The 16,491-nt window shown below is 33.7% G+C and overlaps 3 protein-coding genes across 4 annotated transcripts; all 3 read right to left on the bottom strand.

Annotated features, from left to right (window-relative positions):
- Positions 1-916: 916 nt before the first annotated feature.
- On the bottom strand, positions 917-4,468 carry LOC145054346 (GroES-like zinc-binding alcohol dehydrogenase family protein). The gene is made up of 7 exons (XM_079002506.1): positions 3,948-4,468; positions 3,126-3,353; positions 2,948-3,021; positions 2,700-2,859; positions 2,492-2,611; positions 2,302-2,410; positions 917-1,241 (listed from the first exon to the last, which is right to left on the bottom strand). The coding sequence occupies exons 1-7, from the start codon at positions 4,200-4,202 to the stop codon at positions 1,060-1,062; spliced, it is 1,128 nt and encodes a 375-aa protein (XP_078858632.1). The 5' UTR covers positions 4,203-4,468; the 3' UTR covers positions 917-1,059.
- A 2,056-nt stretch (positions 4,469-6,524) lies between these two features.
- On the bottom strand, positions 6,525-11,944 carry LOC145054345 (uncharacterized). Of its 2 annotated transcripts, none has more exons than XM_079002504.1 (11): positions 11,671-11,944; positions 10,025-10,110; positions 9,871-9,916; positions 9,629-9,779; positions 9,464-9,514; positions 9,335-9,385; positions 9,185-9,257; positions 9,047-9,098; positions 8,826-8,969; positions 8,557-8,676; positions 6,525-8,471 (listed from the first exon to the last, which is right to left on the bottom strand). In XM_079002504.1, exons 1-11 carry the CDS (start codon positions 11,722-11,724, stop codon positions 6,771-6,773), a joined length of 2,529 nt encoding a protein of 842 aa, XP_078858630.1. In that variant the 5' UTR covers positions 11,725-11,944; the 3' UTR covers positions 6,525-6,770. The 2 variants fall into 2 exon arrangements, with proteins under 2 accessions (XP_078858630.1, XP_078858631.1); XM_079002505.1 differs by having other exon boundaries at positions 9,185-9,245.
- A 1,221-nt stretch (positions 11,945-13,165) lies between these two features.
- On the bottom strand, positions 13,166-15,762 carry LOC145054343 (Polynucleotidyl transferase, ribonuclease H-like superfamily protein). Its single transcript, XM_079002503.1, has 9 exons — positions 15,606-15,762; positions 15,453-15,519; positions 15,126-15,207; positions 14,942-15,026; positions 14,598-14,706; positions 14,416-14,504; positions 14,234-14,298; positions 14,022-14,100; positions 13,166-13,620 (listed from the first exon to the last, which is right to left on the bottom strand). The coding sequence occupies exons 1-9, from the start codon at positions 15,651-15,653 to the stop codon at positions 13,471-13,473; spliced, it is 774 nt and encodes a 257-aa protein (XP_078858629.1). The 5' UTR covers positions 15,654-15,762; the 3' UTR covers positions 13,166-13,470.
- Between the last annotated feature and the right edge of the window lie 729 nt (positions 15,763-16,491).

Below are 16,491 nucleotides of genomic sequence, written 5' to 3'. Positions count from 1 at the left end.
GATATAGATGAACTCTTCAAAAAATAATAATAATAACGCCTAAATTACATGCAAAATAGTTAATAAATGTCAACGGATACCTATACCTGTTGCTTACAAGAATGTTAAATGATTCTATGAGTAAAAAAAAACTTTAATAAGTACATGAGTACATTAAATTAGTTTTATGGCCGAATTTCAACATAAACCCCTTTTCTGCGTCTTACAACATTTTCCAATATGAAGATTTTTAAATTGAAAGTTGTTCCTTAAAATCAATGACTATAATTTTAATTATGACTCTGTATTTTTATTATTTCTCTTTCGTGAATAGAACTTTGGATTTTGATCGATATGCAAATATTTTGATGAAACATGTATTGTACAAATGTTACATTTTAAAAAAAATGGTTAATGTCGTTACTTAAATAAGTAACGAACTATTTGTTTTTTCACAAAGTTTTTAAAATAAATACTTTTAGAAGGTATGAAACTGAAATTTTGTGTTCATAAAATACCATATTATATAATAGGTTTTGATGGCATTTGATTAACAAAACAAATAGTTCGTTTCCCAGTATGATATTTTTTTAAAGACAATAGTGTTTTGTAAAACAAAGACAAATAGTAGAAAATAAGTAATATTTTTCTTGGACAAAGAAACTGACCTCTGTTGTATACGAATGAGAGATTTAAATATTGCTTAACAGATACAAATGTAGAAAAATATTTTAGACCAGAACCAACTATAAAAACAATTAAATTTATTAAAAAAAAAAAAGCTATATTCGATGTGATTACCTTGTCTGTGGTTTAGCCAAATAAGATGTAACATTATGTTACATAAATCTAAAGATTATGTTATGACTCTATGACATTAAAATGAATGTAGCAAAAACAAATAAAGTCACATATCACTTTATATGTAAAACAAAAGTTGAAAAAATTCCTTGGAGCTTTATTATGAAGAGAACAATGTAATTAGTAAAAAAAAAAAAACTAAACACCAATTCATAGAAATTGGGTGTGATATTTTGCATGAGATTACTGAAAGAAGAAATCCATAGAAATGCAAGTATACTAGTCAACTTGAAGAACTACTTTACCAGGAATTATCCTTGTATCTTTAGCTTGATGTGCCTCTTGCACCTGTGTAATTGGGAATGTCTTCTGAACAGGAACTTTCAGTCTCCCAGCCTCAGTCAGCCTCCGAATCTCATCCAGACCTTCTGCATCTGTCCTCATGTAAGTCCACCAATATTCTGCAAAAACACTCGCTCCATAACTCATATTTGATTACAAGGTCTTAACTCAAACAGTCACGCCTTAACTGCCCTTGTATTGCCAAAATGAAAACATTTTCTTTTCTTTTCTTCGTTATGTTGTTGCCTGGACAAATGGATAAATAATGCCCTAAACCCTAAACCCTCACTGACTCTAAAACAAATGAAATGTACTTTCTTTTGGGGCTGAATGAACAGTTGTTTGTTTTAGTTTTACAGTATTAAAAATTATAAATTTCAAATATAATAATGATATAGATTCTAAGATATTTTATAAATTTACGAAATACTTAAATAAGAAATAAAGATATACATTCTCAAATATTTTATAAATTTACAAAATACTTAAATAAGAAATAAAGATATACATTCTTAAATATTTTATATGTAAAAATTAAAAACTTACTTCAAGTTTCGGAAATCACTGTGATACTGTACATACTACTGACCATGCAAAGACAATTATGACAATTTAGTAGTAATTTTAATGAAATTATAAATCTACAAAATACTGATATAAAGTTATGAAAAGTTATATATATATATATATATATATATATATATATATATATATATATACACACACACACACACACACACACACACTTGATAGGGAGGCCCACATTTCCATGTCTGTCTATCTTAAATCATACTTTTTGCATCAAGTCAAAAAGAAACATGTTAAACTTCATAGTATTTTTAAAGGTAGGAAATAAGTATAAGTACAGTAGCTGTAATAAAGGAGAGATTGAGGGATATTTTGGTCATTCTCTTAGTTAGGTCAGTCTAATTGTGTATTGAGGTTAGAGAGTGGGTATCTTGGAGCGTATTCAGTGAGAGATGATCTCTGGAGTGTTCTAGCTGCTCGAAAGCTAGGGTTTATTTTTTAATCTTTCAGTTCCATTCCAAGTTCTTCATATATGTACAACCATTTAATAGCAAAGTACAATCATTCACAGCAGCAGTTCTATGCTTGTAGTTTATCTGATTGATTTTAGAAAAGTAATCTCAGTCATATACTTGTTTGAATGAGTTTTACCTATTCCATGAGATAATCGATATTGAATCTGTTTCTTCATCAAAATGGAAGTAGCAGTAGGAAGGCCAATAACCAGACCATATCTATCACTCAATGATGCAGACTCCCCCTAAACCAAAAATCAACACATATCAACATAAAAATTAACTTTAAAAATCCATTAATCACAACATGGTTTTGCTTTTATCACCTGAAGTGTCATATAATGTCCGCCTCTTTTTAACAGATTGATCCCTAACTGTTCCGTTTGTTGTATACCAATCGTGTCTAAAACAGCATTGTACTTTCCTTTCAGTCTTACTTCCAGATCCTGTGCATCATAAACAAGTAAGCATTGAGAACACAGCCTAAAGGTAAAAGACGCCTTTGCCCCTGAAAAACATTCAAAATGACATCACCTCAGATGTATAGTCGAGTGCCTGTTCAGCACCAGCTGCCAAGAGGCGATCTATGCTTTCACTTTCACATGTAGCTGAAACCACACAGCCTGCTGCAACAGCTAGCTGAACTGCAGAGTAACCTACAGCTCCTCCTCCACCCACCACTAATACCCTCTGTCTGTAGGCATTAATTGAAAAAAAAAAATATGAGTTTTTGTTTTTATATAAAATTTTTATAGCCAAAGTGCAACAAATTACAAACATACCCTTTACTTATCCTGGCAGTAGATTTAAGAGCACGCCATGCTGTTAGGGCAGCGAAAGGAATTGCACTTGCATCCTGGAGGATCACATAGATTTGATGTAGTTGGTAGAAATGATTAGATATGAAGAAAATGAACAAGAAAAGAGAGGTTAATGATGTTAAAAAACCATAATACATACCACATGTGAGATTGTTGATGGTTTTGGGGTAAGTTGATCTTCTGCAAGAATGGCATAATCGGTGTAAGTACCTCTCATAGCTGTTGGATGAAGTGCCCCAAAAACTTCTTGCCCAACATTAAGAGTCTGAACAGATTGTCCGATTGCTGCAATTTCACCACTAACATCACGACCCAAAATCAGGGGAAGGAGGGACTCAAATAGAGAACGACCATAGCCTGCTCGCATCTGAAAGAGGAAACGGAACACATATAATGGAACAGATGTCAATGAGAAAATTCCAAATCAAACCAGAAAGATACAAATAAGTTCAAACAGATGCAGCAATATACAAATGCATTCACTCCATAGAACCTGAATTCAACTATATTGCAGGATTAATTTAGACAGAAGGGGAAAATGAAACTAAAATTGCATCCACAAAGTCATCTAAGCCTTCCAGAAATGTTTGTTTACGCAGATTCTGTGAAGTGAGTCAAATCCATGGATGAAAGGATCAATTTAAGCATGTAACACATAGTGTTTTAAGCACTTCTAAGTTGCATGCACTTACTAAATTAGTTAGCCTCTGATTTATCCAAAATCAAGAGCAATATACCTAAAGTTCACATGATGAACAGTTTTCTGTTAGCTTGTTCTAAACTTCCACATTAAGAAACCAATCGAAAGTGATAACAATCCATACATATGCGTCTAACCTTCAACGAATTTCGATGACACAAACAGTGTTGAACTTAAACACAATCTAGAGCCACTGAATTCTATTTCCGATAAACAAACAATGAAACAGAACTGAAATTAAGAGAATGCATCAGAACTCACCCTAGTGTCGAGAGGATTAACCGAAACGGCGCGAACTCGAACGAGTACCTCATTCGGTTTGAGATCAGGAACACGGACATCATCTCGTACTTCAAGAACATCAGGACCACCGAACCGCGGCAAAAGCACCGCTCTACAGGTCGTGACAATACTCCTAATACCAAAACCTAACCTTTTTGAAGAATAACGCAATCCTTCAATAGAACCAGACGTCGTTGAAATTTTGTGTTGATTAAATCGCAATAGCGACCGCATCGTGTAATTTTTCCAGTGAATGATCGGGAATTTGGAAGTTTACAGAAGAAATCAACGAAGAAGATGAAATTTTAGTATGTGAGAGTGGAGGAGCGAGGTGGTGGCTGACGGTGGACGTGTCTCCGTTTGTATCCGCAGAGAATGTCAATGTCCATTGCAAGTTTGCAACTGCATCAAAATCACTTCATTTCTATTTTTTATATTTCAAATTTATATAATTCTTTCAAAAACAAACTTTTACAATTCACGAGTTCAATCCAACGGTTCCGAGCTACACTTGAACTCGACTCGAAAAATTAACGAGCCTTCGTAATATAAACTGAAGCTCAACTCAAACAAAAACGGAGTTTGATCCAAGAATCCCAAAAGTTCCAAAATGTTCATTATGAATTTATCAATTTTAGCAAAATTGATTTAATATATAGTAAAAATTCGACTCATTTGAAAACCTAATTGAGATAGCAAATATAAGTTGAACTCGTATAAGATTGAACTTGATTTAATATATATTTTGAGCTTGTGTTTTATACTTGGATTCGATATAAATTTGATATATTTGTAGTCTAAATTAAGTACTAAAGTTGTGTTCCATAAATGCTTAGATCATCTACATGTGAACGCTAATCTTTTTCAAGTGAGCCATATTAGTTTTTGTAATTATCCACATCAATGCAATAACAACATTTCAAAGTGGATTCATTGCCACATTATATAATTACTATAATATATATATATATATATATATATATATATATATATATATATATATATATATATATATATATATATATATATATTAAAGCTTTAAAAGTCTTTCAAATGATAGCAAAAAATCAATGACGTTATTGCAAATTGAGTCTATGTTGCATTTGAAAGATAATTGAAAGGATTGATGTGGATGCTCGTATAGGTATAGAGGTAACAAAGAGATATGTTTATGCTATTAGTACTCATAGAAGTGTAATAACAACACTCTTTCAAAGTGGACTCATTGCCACATTAATAATTAATTTATAATTACTAAAATATATATTATATATACACATTCCATTACATAAATGAAATATGTAAATTGTTAATGTACATTAAATGATATATATTTCCCTTTAATGTAACTGATGCAAGAAATCAATGACGTTGATTGCAAATTAAGTCTATGTGGCATTTGAAAGAAAATTGAAAGCACTGATGTGGGTGTTTGTAGAGTTTAGATACATACAAGTTACAATTTATTTTAAAGAGATATGTTTATGTTATTTCTATTCTTTTTTGGATTTCCATATTATTTTCTAATGAAATAATATTTGATCGAATTCGATTTTTATCAACGAAACCGAATAATCAAAATTGTGATTAAAACAAATCATAACAAAACATTTGTTTTAGTTATTATAAGCTCTATACATGTTTAGAGTTTAGACACCAAGCAAAGTGACAATTTACTTTAAATAGTTAGGGAATGATTGTTTTAAAAAATTAGAAAATATTTAATAGTTGTTTATTGAGTCAAGTAGAATTAAATCAAAACCTAACTGAGTCATATTCTAACCTTTTATCTAACCCAGTAATAAAAGGCATACCAAAGACTATAGAACCAAATAAGAGACTTCTAATTATGATATCAAACAATATAAATTTGACCGAATCAACCTTTTACCTAACATAGTAAAAAAAACATATCATACATCCCCTTATATATGTTTATCCTTTTTTTTCTTTCCTTTTGGGATCTCCATATTATTTTTTAGTGAAATAAGGTTTGATAGAATCCGAATTTGATTAACAGAATTGCATAATGAAATTGTAGCTAAACCAAATGAACACATAACATTTGGGTTGATTATGATGCACTATTATTTCAGAACTAGCTTCTGGTTTGCTTTAGTTTCGAATCCCAACCAAGTTTGAAACGACTAGTTTTTTTCCAACCGAAACCAGTTGAATAAAAGAAAGTTAAGTTGATCGAGAGCTGAACAAGTTTTAAACCATAATTGCTTCGGTACTTGTTCATTTGCTTACATTATTTTGAGACTTTTAATCTCTCCTTTACAATTTGATTCTTCTTTGACTATTTGATTAACACTAACGTCTTGACGTCATGTATCTAACACCAAAAATACAAACATAATATCTTTTAACAACTGAATCGAGTTGTCAAGCTTTTATGCTTTATGCTTGACTTTCTATTATAAGCCAACATCATTTTTCTTGAAAAAAAAACACTATATATGAATGATAATATCGCCTAGACTTTCTAGTCATATAAATATGTTATTCTTTGAACAACCCCCTCTCTAGTTTCCACTCTCCTGAAACATCATGTGAAAGATAAATCAGATACACAACAAACATGGTCATAAAACCCAGTGTCAATCTACAGTAAACTTAAAATTCACACACTATGACTATAATTGCTGAGAGCCAAATTCTCTACTTAAGAAGGAAAGTAAACAAAAAGAAATCACCCATAAATGGATTATGGAACAAGCCAGCAAAAGAAAAACATAAAGTCCTTGAGCCTGACTTATGACATCTACAGAATATAAGTCTATCCATCTAACATCTAAATTATACTTCTTCCATATCACCTGTCACCTTATTATCATTTCCATCATTAGTGTCTTTTGGCTTTGTCTGCTCAATTTCATCTTCCATCTCCACTGCCTCCTCAACCACGTTTGAATCATTAATACAAACAGGCACCACAGGTTCAGTCTCCATGGGTACACTTGTGGGTTGTACTTGAGGCAATTCTGTTGGTACCTCATCTTCAGTCTCCATTGCCTCAACTACAGTTTCAGGTTGTACTTGAGGCAATCCTGCTTGTACCTCAGCTTCAGTCTCCATTGCCTTGACTGCAGTAGCAGGTTGTACTTCATGCGATTCGGCTGGTACCTCATCTTTAGTCTCCATTGCAGGTTGTACTTGAGGCAATTCTGATGCTTCCTCAGCTTTAGTCTCCATTGCCTCAAGTGCACTTGCAGTTGTGGGTTGTACTTGAGGCAATTCTGATGGTACTTCAGCTTTGGTCTCTAATGCCTCAACTGTACTTGAAGGTTGTACTTGAGGCAATGCTGGTGCTTCCTCAGCTTTAGTCTCTATTCCCTCAAGTGCACTTGCAGTTGTGGATTGTACTTCATGCAATTCTGCTGGTACCTCAGCTTTAATCTCTACTGCCTCGAGTTTACTTGCAGGTAGTAATTGAGGCAACTCTGCTTGTACCTCCTCAGCTTTAGCCTCGATTGCACTTGCAGGTTGTACTTGAGGCAACTCTACTTGCACCTCCTCAGGTTTAGTCTCGCTTGCACTTGCAATTTGTACTTGAGGCAACTCCACTTGTACCTCAGCTTTCATCTCTACAGCCTCGGGTTGTACTTGAGGCAGTTCTTCTGGTACCTCAGCTTTCATATCTACTGCCTCGACTGCACTTGAAGGTTGTACTTGAGGCACGTCTGGTGGTACCTCATCTTTGGTCTGTGATGCCTCCTCGATTGCACTTGAAGGTTGTACTTGAGGCAATTCTTGTGGTACCTCAGCAACTTTAGTCTCTACTGCCTCAAGTGCACTTGCAGGTTGTACTTGAGGCAACTCTGCTTGTACCTCAATCGCACTTGCAGGGTGTACTGGAGGCAATTCTGCTTGTACTTCAACTGAAGAGCTACAAACCATTGGTTCTTCCTGTGGCTGGGCTACCTCTGATCCCCCTCCATGTGGTGGTTCACTAGCGGCCAACGGTGGTGATGTTTCAGCAGACGGTGGCACGAGAGGTCCTGCAACTTGAGTTTCTTCACCAGAAGGATCATCAGGTATGACAGGTTGTACTTTGGGCAACTCAAGTTGTACTTCATCCACTGTTTCCAGTTTTTGTGGCTCTAGTGATGGTTGCTCTGATGGAGCAGGAGCAGGAGCAGGAGCAGGGGTGGGTAACACGGGTTCTTCTTTATGCTGATCTTGTGTGACTTCAGGTTGTACTTTTTGCTGATCTTGTGGTACATCACCTAGTGGATCCGCCAGAGCAGTGGGCGTTTCCGGCGTTGGCTCTACTTTTTGGCGCTTTGGTGGTGCTTCCGCCGGCACCACCACCACTGGTGGTTCAACTTTAAGCTGCTTTGGTTGTACTTCAGCTGGAGGATAGACTCTCAATGTGCTGACTGAATGAATATTATTGGTGCCATTTTTAACAGAAAGGGACTCGTTTACAGCATGAAGTTGCTGCAGCCTGTAATCGGTTTCTGGCCTTCTGCAAATCTTCCTAAGAGCCACAATTTCCTGATATATTAAAATAAAAGATATCATTAACATTAGCAGCATATCATACAAAAAAATATTTAATTATATATATATCACGACATACCTCAGACTGATCATGATCATATCGTACTAGAAACCGACACCGACAACCTCGTACATCGTGTCGCCTTCTTTGTGCGTCTAGGACATGGGCATCAAAGTAAAGAGCCTGTTCCTTTCCTTCCTGTAAAAATTTTAAAGTACAATGAAAACAATGTCTTCATAAGTAATAAATAAATAAAAAATGAAAGTGCTACTTAACGCTATAAATAATGATAATAAAAAATGTGCTATTTCTTGCATTTAGCCATTTATATATAGAAAGACTCGAACCTGGAAACAAAGTATGAGATCAGCAGGGAGAACTGCTACACATTCAGATGCTTCACATGGAAGAGATCTTTGTCTCACATTCTTGCGCACATGCACCCATTCATCTTCTTCAGCTCCAAAACCAGCAAATCTCACCAAAACTTCCTGAAATCAAATTATAAAATCATGTTATCCACTATGGAAAAGAAACGGATCAAGCATTGATTGAGTTGTAAAATTACCGGATCGCCCGTTTCAAGAGACCTATGTGATAAAAAAGTTGACACGTCATACCTATGAACAAAATTACAAAGAATTAATGTCATTTTTAAGTGTCAATCCATTCAATGTTACTTATATTAATGCTGCTACATACTAACCATGCACCATCTCTAGCAGATTTAGCTTCATATTCCATTTGGGAATTATCTGCTATCCTTCCTGCATTTTGAACTGCTCATAAAAACAAGTCAAATAATGCATATTTGATGGACTTTCCTATGCATTGCAAGTTACAACATAAGTTCTACCTGAAAACGCAATTTGACTCTGAGGTGCTTGTGGAAAAGTTCTAACAGCAGCTGAAATTAATCAAAACACAAAATTACTTACGCAACAAATGACATTAAAGTTTTAAATTGAACCAAGATCGGTTATACCTGAAGGAACAGTTGGATGTTGTTGTACTTGAGGCAAAGTTCTTACAGATACTGCATAAAAGGGTAAAAGTAAAACACTTATTTATGCAACAAATTCACAATTTTTAACAATGCATGCATTATTTAACCAAATTGATAGCATAAACAGGTAAAAAGTTAGCTCACCAGAAGAAGCAGCATGTGGTTGAGTAGCTTGAGGTACACCTTTAACCATGGTTGAATCATCTCGGGTCATTTGTGTTATATTTAGCTTCCCTGGTGATTTTCCCGCTTTAGCCCTGATAGCATATCGCCTATTTTGGAACCAATTCCATACCTAATAATGTAGAATATATGCATCAAGATGTTATATAATTCATGGTTCAACTATCAAGCAAGTATGCAGTAGTAAATAGTAATTAACTCACTTGTTTCATTTGAACTTCAATCTTTCCCTTGCGTTCTTCAGAATTGCTATACATAGAGATTTCATGTCAGAATCTGACATCTGATAATGATAGAGTGAAAGATTGCTGAATAATTTAAGGATTTTTAAAATTTTAAAAGTAGGTTGTAATTTACCTGAACTTTTCAGCTAAGGCAACAAGAACTTCACGTGCAGGCATTGCAGTTTTGTGTGCTTGCAAGATGGCTTCCATCTCCGCGATCTTTGAAAAAGAAAAATGTTCAAGTTATCTAAAAGGTTACTCTAACACCCCCTACAGTTTATGTTACAAACTAAAATGGTCCATGCTGTTTACATAATGACACTGAGAGCCCCTAAAGCAGCCTCAAGTGCCCAATTTGGGCACCAATATCTTTAGATGAGCAACAAATTGTTTCTTCTTTATCACTTCTAAAGCATATATCAATATTTCTTTTACATTTTTTCTGAATTATTTATAAGAAAAGCAATGACCCCTTCTGATGGAGGAGCATCAAGTCATACTCCCCAACCGTTCAAAAAGGTAAAAGCAAGAAATAGCAATGTACTTTCATTGATTTGTTTATTACAGCATCTTACATTTCATTTCATCTTATTATATCATTGTACTTTGAAATATATACCCAACTGTAGCAATGTTGGGTAGATTTTCCAAAGTGCATGCCTTAATAAGAATTAGAATACAGTGTTGTAGTAGAAAAAAAAATGAAAGTAGGATGCTAAAATACACAAATATCTGAAAGTACATTGCTATTTCTTATATCAAACCCATTGGAATTTCAACATGGCCCAATTACAATAGTAAGAATCAAATAAAAGAATCATTATTTATCTTAGTTGCTGAAATTCAAGGCAAACAAGCCAATTGAATTATATGATCGAATTTCACCAAATTACTCTAATTGACCCTACTGGGTCATAGGAAAGCAAACTTGTAAGAGATGGGAGCATCATTAAGTCCAATAACAATCTTGCATGGCAATTTTATCGTTATAAGCAACTTTATGTTTATGAGGTTTCTTTAATCCGCCTAAATAAATGATTAGGATATTCAATGTCTACAAGTTACATTAATCATGGGAGGGATTTAGATTAAAGATTAGTCTTTCATACATTAATAATTTGATTAGTCTAACATTGTATCTTTAATTCATTAGTCCTTTTTGGTGTCTTCTGAGCCCCATAAATAGGTTGTATTATATTTATTTGGGAGGATCCAAGTGAAGCATATAGATTTGCTTTGAGTTTTACTCATTTTGTGAGCTGTGATTCTTTTTGTGAGTATTCATATTTCAAGAACATATCAAGAATGTAACCCTTTGTTACGCAAAGGTTCCAAATTTTCATGAGCATGTTTGTATATGCGAGTGATAAGCTATTATCCATTACTATCCTTAAAAATGTAAGTTTTGATCAAGTCCACTAACAAAAATACACTGCAAATCTTGGACCTGAGGGTGGTCAAACACATAATCTTTTCAGATGAATTAATTATCATATCGAAACTGTACCCATCAAACAAACGTTATATTTTCCGTCTTTAGGACGAATAAATAGTACCAATAAAGATTCAAATATCAGATACCCAACCACTACAATTACCTAATCAAATAATCAGGCATTAGACGCAAGCTCAAGAATGATTATAAGTGGTTCAAAACCGACGATATTCGCCAATTCGAAACACTCACGTTTAGGGATTTCAAAATAATAAATAAAAGACCAAGAAAGTCAATTGGGAAAACATAATAAGTGGGTATTAACGAGAAAAAATAATAGTGACCTCGGCCTGGTTAAAGCGGAAGGAAGGGCCTCCATTACTGGGTGGTCTACCCATTTGCTTCGATTACGCTCGTCGATTTCCTTTCCCTTGCGCAAAAACCCGTCAAGAACAATCGCTGGATTCTACACAAGCCTGCAAAAATTTGTTTTTAAGTTATAACAAAAAGCTCGAGCCTCGAGTCTAGTGTGTAATGCATGAAGGGAAACGAGCGGAATTTGCAACAGAGGAGATTTGGGATTTTTTTATCGATCAAGAAAGTAGGGGGGGTTATGAATTATGACTGGAGCCATTTTCTCGGTTCGGGTTATACTTGTCGTTCCGAATGATTTTGTAGCTTTCGCCCTTCTTCTTTTAGTGTATTCCAAAAACAGTCCCTAGACTTTTGTTTGATAATCAATTCACCTTTTTCGTTTTTCAATCAATAAAAGATTATTTTTGCAGGTTGTTAAAATTGTATACAGCAACAATTGGCGAGGTTATAGGTTATGGTTACATCCCTTCACCAAAAATTGATTTTGGGTTTCTAATATCAAATATAATAACTTAAATAATTTTATGAGAAATATTTTCCAAAATTTTTTATTTCAACCCTATACCCTGATATATTACGAAATATGATTTTGGATAATCCAATAAAATCGATTTGGAATTACATGTATATCCCAAATCCTAAAACATAGAATTACCTTGCGTTGGTTGTGTTAGTCATGAGACAATATGCAAGAAAAGAAGAAAACAGTTTTTCAGATGTTCTTTCTTCTGCAACAATAATATTCCCCTTATATACGAGGACGACGAAAGTTATAAAAGAAAACGACACCCTTTCTGTAGTGGACGCAAACATTAGGTTTTGGGCTAGAAAATTCAGCTAGACTCATTTTTCCTATATGGATTATAGGGGTTTTGTCACTTGACCCCACTAAGGGACCTACCCTTAGACTCAACCATGGGTGATGCCCCTTCGAACCCCACCGAGTCCTCTCGAGTTATATGAGTGTGCACTACACACCTCATGTTTCATAATATAACCAAAAGGTATTCGACTTGACTCAGTTAGATAATCCTGACTGCATTAAAATTTGAAAGACATTGATCACCAACAAAGACCATGGCATGTAACAAGTTTACCAGTTGTTTAGTTTTTTCTCATCAAGTTAAAATGATTGAACAAATGATGATATATGTATGTTTATAGCGAATAAAACGTATGAACAAGACTAAATGGTTGTTTGATAGTTTAGGACCGAATCAGATATGATTGAGTTAACATAGGTTATGTCTAGGAATGAAACAAAGGCTATAGGACCAAATCGAAGAATTCTAATCGTGGTATCAAAAAGTCAAAATCAACAAATTACCCGACCAAGAAAGAAACATATCAAACAGACTATAAATGACATTTTTAACCTTACATCACGACAAACAATTTTCACAATATTCCTCAGAGCAAGTAGAATAAAAAAAAAAAAAAAAAAAAAAAAAGAATATCGGTAAATAGATGAATGGTCGGTGTCTTAATACTTTAAGTCATGTCGTTTGGCTTAAGTAAAAAAGCAACATCTACTTAAAAAGCTTCACTTTCTTTCTCCAAATTTGCTCATTTTTCTAAAGTTGAATGTTCCTTTTTTTGGCATTCTTTTCAAACAAAATTTTGGCTCAAAATTGGCCTTTTACAACATGAAACAACCCCTATTAAATTAAACGCTTGGCGACTTGCTAAAAATCAAACATATTGTTCCATAATGCCACCAGCTCTATAACTTGCAAGCTTCAAGATTTCTTCCTGTGAAAAGTGATGTTCTAAGATGCAACAGGTGAAGCTTCTTTTTTATGTTTCTTGGGCTTACGTTTCTTCTGCTTTAATCTCATCTTCACAAAATCTTTGACACTCCTTTCCCATTCCCGCCTTTTCTTCATGTAAAGCATCATAGCAGCACGAGCATCTTCTATCTGTACCAAAACGTCCACGTCAGCATATACTCCACACCAATTGACAGATATAGCAACCAACTATCTCACTTCTACTATATTAGGAAACAAACTATTTTCTTTGTCAATTAAGTCATTAGGTGTTGATAAATATAAAAATTTACACATATAGTGACCTAATTGGCATAAAAATATTAAGTTACACGACATATTTTCAGTTTTTAACATAAAGATTGTACATGTGTATACCAACAAGACATACACATCACATAAAACCAGTGCCAAGTCATTACTTGTTAGTAATTGTGAATATAGTGACATATTTAACATGAAAATGTTAGTTTAATGACTTAATTAATAAAGAAAATAAGAAAATAGTTGGTTACCCAAATGGGAAAAAATGACTTTCAAAAAGAACTCACAGGACAATGCTCGCCATTTTGGATCTTGACACCAAGGACTTCATCTGCAAGATGTCTAAGTGCTTTTTTACGCCCTTCTCTGCATCATGTATGAGGGTTTAATGTGTCAACAATTGACTAAAGATTTCATAAAATATATATATATATATATATATATATATATATATATATATATATATATAACAAATTAAAAGAAGGTTTAAGAGAAATACTTTAAATACGGTTGATACTCTGCAGTATCTCGTATATCCTTTTTCGGGTGACTTAATAACAAGGCCTGTAATAATAAGAAAACTTAGAAAAAAGCCGTGAAATTGAAGAAAAGAAAGAAAGAAACTTTGTTTAGTTGGTTTTTTTTTTTTGTGTGTTTTTAAGATATGAATTTGCATATAACCTTGAGGTCATTACGCAATGCATGGCCAACAAGAATCCGCCCTTTGAGCAATTCTGCCACTTCTTTCTGAACAACACGAAAATCTTTTGCTGAAAATAGCATTATAAACTTGTGTAAATTAAAGTAAATATAATGAAAATCCTGAAAATTTGAGTTGAATAGAAAGAGAAAAAAAATAGAACCTTTTTTTAAGTCACGGGGTCGAATGCCACTGACTTGTGTACGAAAGTCAACCACACGTTCAACTGGACGAACATGCTCATCATATATAACATTTCCCCACTTATTTACCTGTGTTTAGTAAAAAATTAGGACTTTATGAGGGCAAATTTGTAAATAATTATCTTTATGTATTGGGTAGATAGGAAACTTTCTATATAGCTTTTCAAATTGAGTATAGGGAACATCTAAGATGACTGGAGTCTTTTGTAGGGTTAAGTTAACCATGGATTAATGTCAAAAGTCAAGACTATAAGCGATGATAATTACATTTAAGACTGATATGAATGTGAAATTGTGAATTTACCAATGTGACTCTTCCAAGAGCGCTTTTGTTTCCAAGAGGGCTTACTCCAACCATTTCACAATCCATGGCTATTTCGTCTGTAATACTGTGAAATTGCTACAAATTAGTTGAAGTGCAATCTTTATAGCAATAGACTAGTGCATTTATATACAATAAAAAAACATAGCTTAAAAAGATTGTGTACCTTGAATCAGATGAAGTAGGAGCAAGAACATTCCCCTCACGTTCGCTGGCCTCATCATTATCAGACCTCTCTTTGCGCTTTCCTACAAATTTTGCACATTCTTACACTCATAATCAAAAAGAAAACGGGTAAACTGATATTTCATCAGAATTACTTGCCATTTTCCTAAAAAGATTCAAACTTTGAGTTCAACATTGATATGAATTCAAATTTTTCCAAGCAAAATTTGAGAAAAAAAAAACAAGGGGATAAAAAAAATATGCTGAATATTAATCAATAGACAATTAAGTGACGAATTAACGATTAGGGTTATGCAAATTCACAAACCTAAAATGGATTCTTTGGTCTCTGTTCCTGATTTCTTGGAGGATAGTTCAGAGCCATAACCTAATTTCTGCAGATGACCAAGTTCATGAAAGAGATGAAGCCAAAAAATGATGTGTGTGCATGGTGGGTGTGGAAAAAGTGAAAGGAAAGTACTTGACGAAGCTGCGCCCAGTTGGGGTTGAGCTGCTTCGGATCTTTCATTGGAAAATTCTTCAAACGGTTGGTTTCAGACCGCCGGCCGCTTTTCTTTAGATGTTTGATGTTTAGAGTTCTTTCTTTAGGTTTTAGACCGTTTTCGTGCCTTTTTGGAGATTTTTCCTTTAACCAAGGGTGTTTGGTTTGTTTCTTTTTAAAGCCAAAAAGTTTTTTTTTTTTTTTCTTAAAGATAAAGGGGAAAAGATGTTTGGTAGAAAAAATTTTAAAAGCTACTTTTAGATTTTAGATTTTAGATAGAAAAGAAAACTGACTTTTTGAAAAAGTTAGGAAAACCTGATTTTTTGTAACTTTTTTAAGAAGAACTTTTGTCTCTCAAAAAGACAAGTCAAACACCTCCTAAATGTTTTGTGGAATAGTTTATGATAATTATGACCGGGGCGTGTTTGGCACGGAGCTTTTGGAAGCGTTTGTGAGTTTCTGGCTTTTAGTTTTTAACAAACGTGTTAGCTTAAACAAAAAGATTTGTTTGTTAGTACTAGCGTTTAGTTTTTAGTTTAAACAAAACGTTTTAAATCTAAAAGCTACTTAATGTAGCGTTTAACAAAACGCTACTAAACTTTTGAAATCAACTTTCATAATTACCCTTAAAAATATATTTATATATTTATTTATTTTTAATCAATTGTCCTTTTATGTAATTTTATATATTTAAAAAACTTTCAGATACTTTTGTCAAACACTCATATAACAAATAAAAGTTACAGCTTCCTGCTACCAGCTACCTGCTACCAGTTATCCGCTACTTGCTACCAACTATCCGCTTTTAGCTAACAGCAACTTTTGTCAAACACGCCCATAATAGGTTATATTTTGTCATAATGAT

Source organism: Lactuca serriola, chromosome 5 (assembly GCF_051521515.1).
Source record: "Lactuca serriola cultivar US96UC23 chromosome 5, Lser_US96UC23_V15, whole genome shotgun sequence".
Lineage (NCBI taxonomy): Eukaryota > Viridiplantae > Streptophyta > Magnoliopsida > Asterales > Asteraceae > Lactuca > Lactuca serriola.
This window is presented reverse-complemented; position numbering and strand designations above follow the sequence as displayed.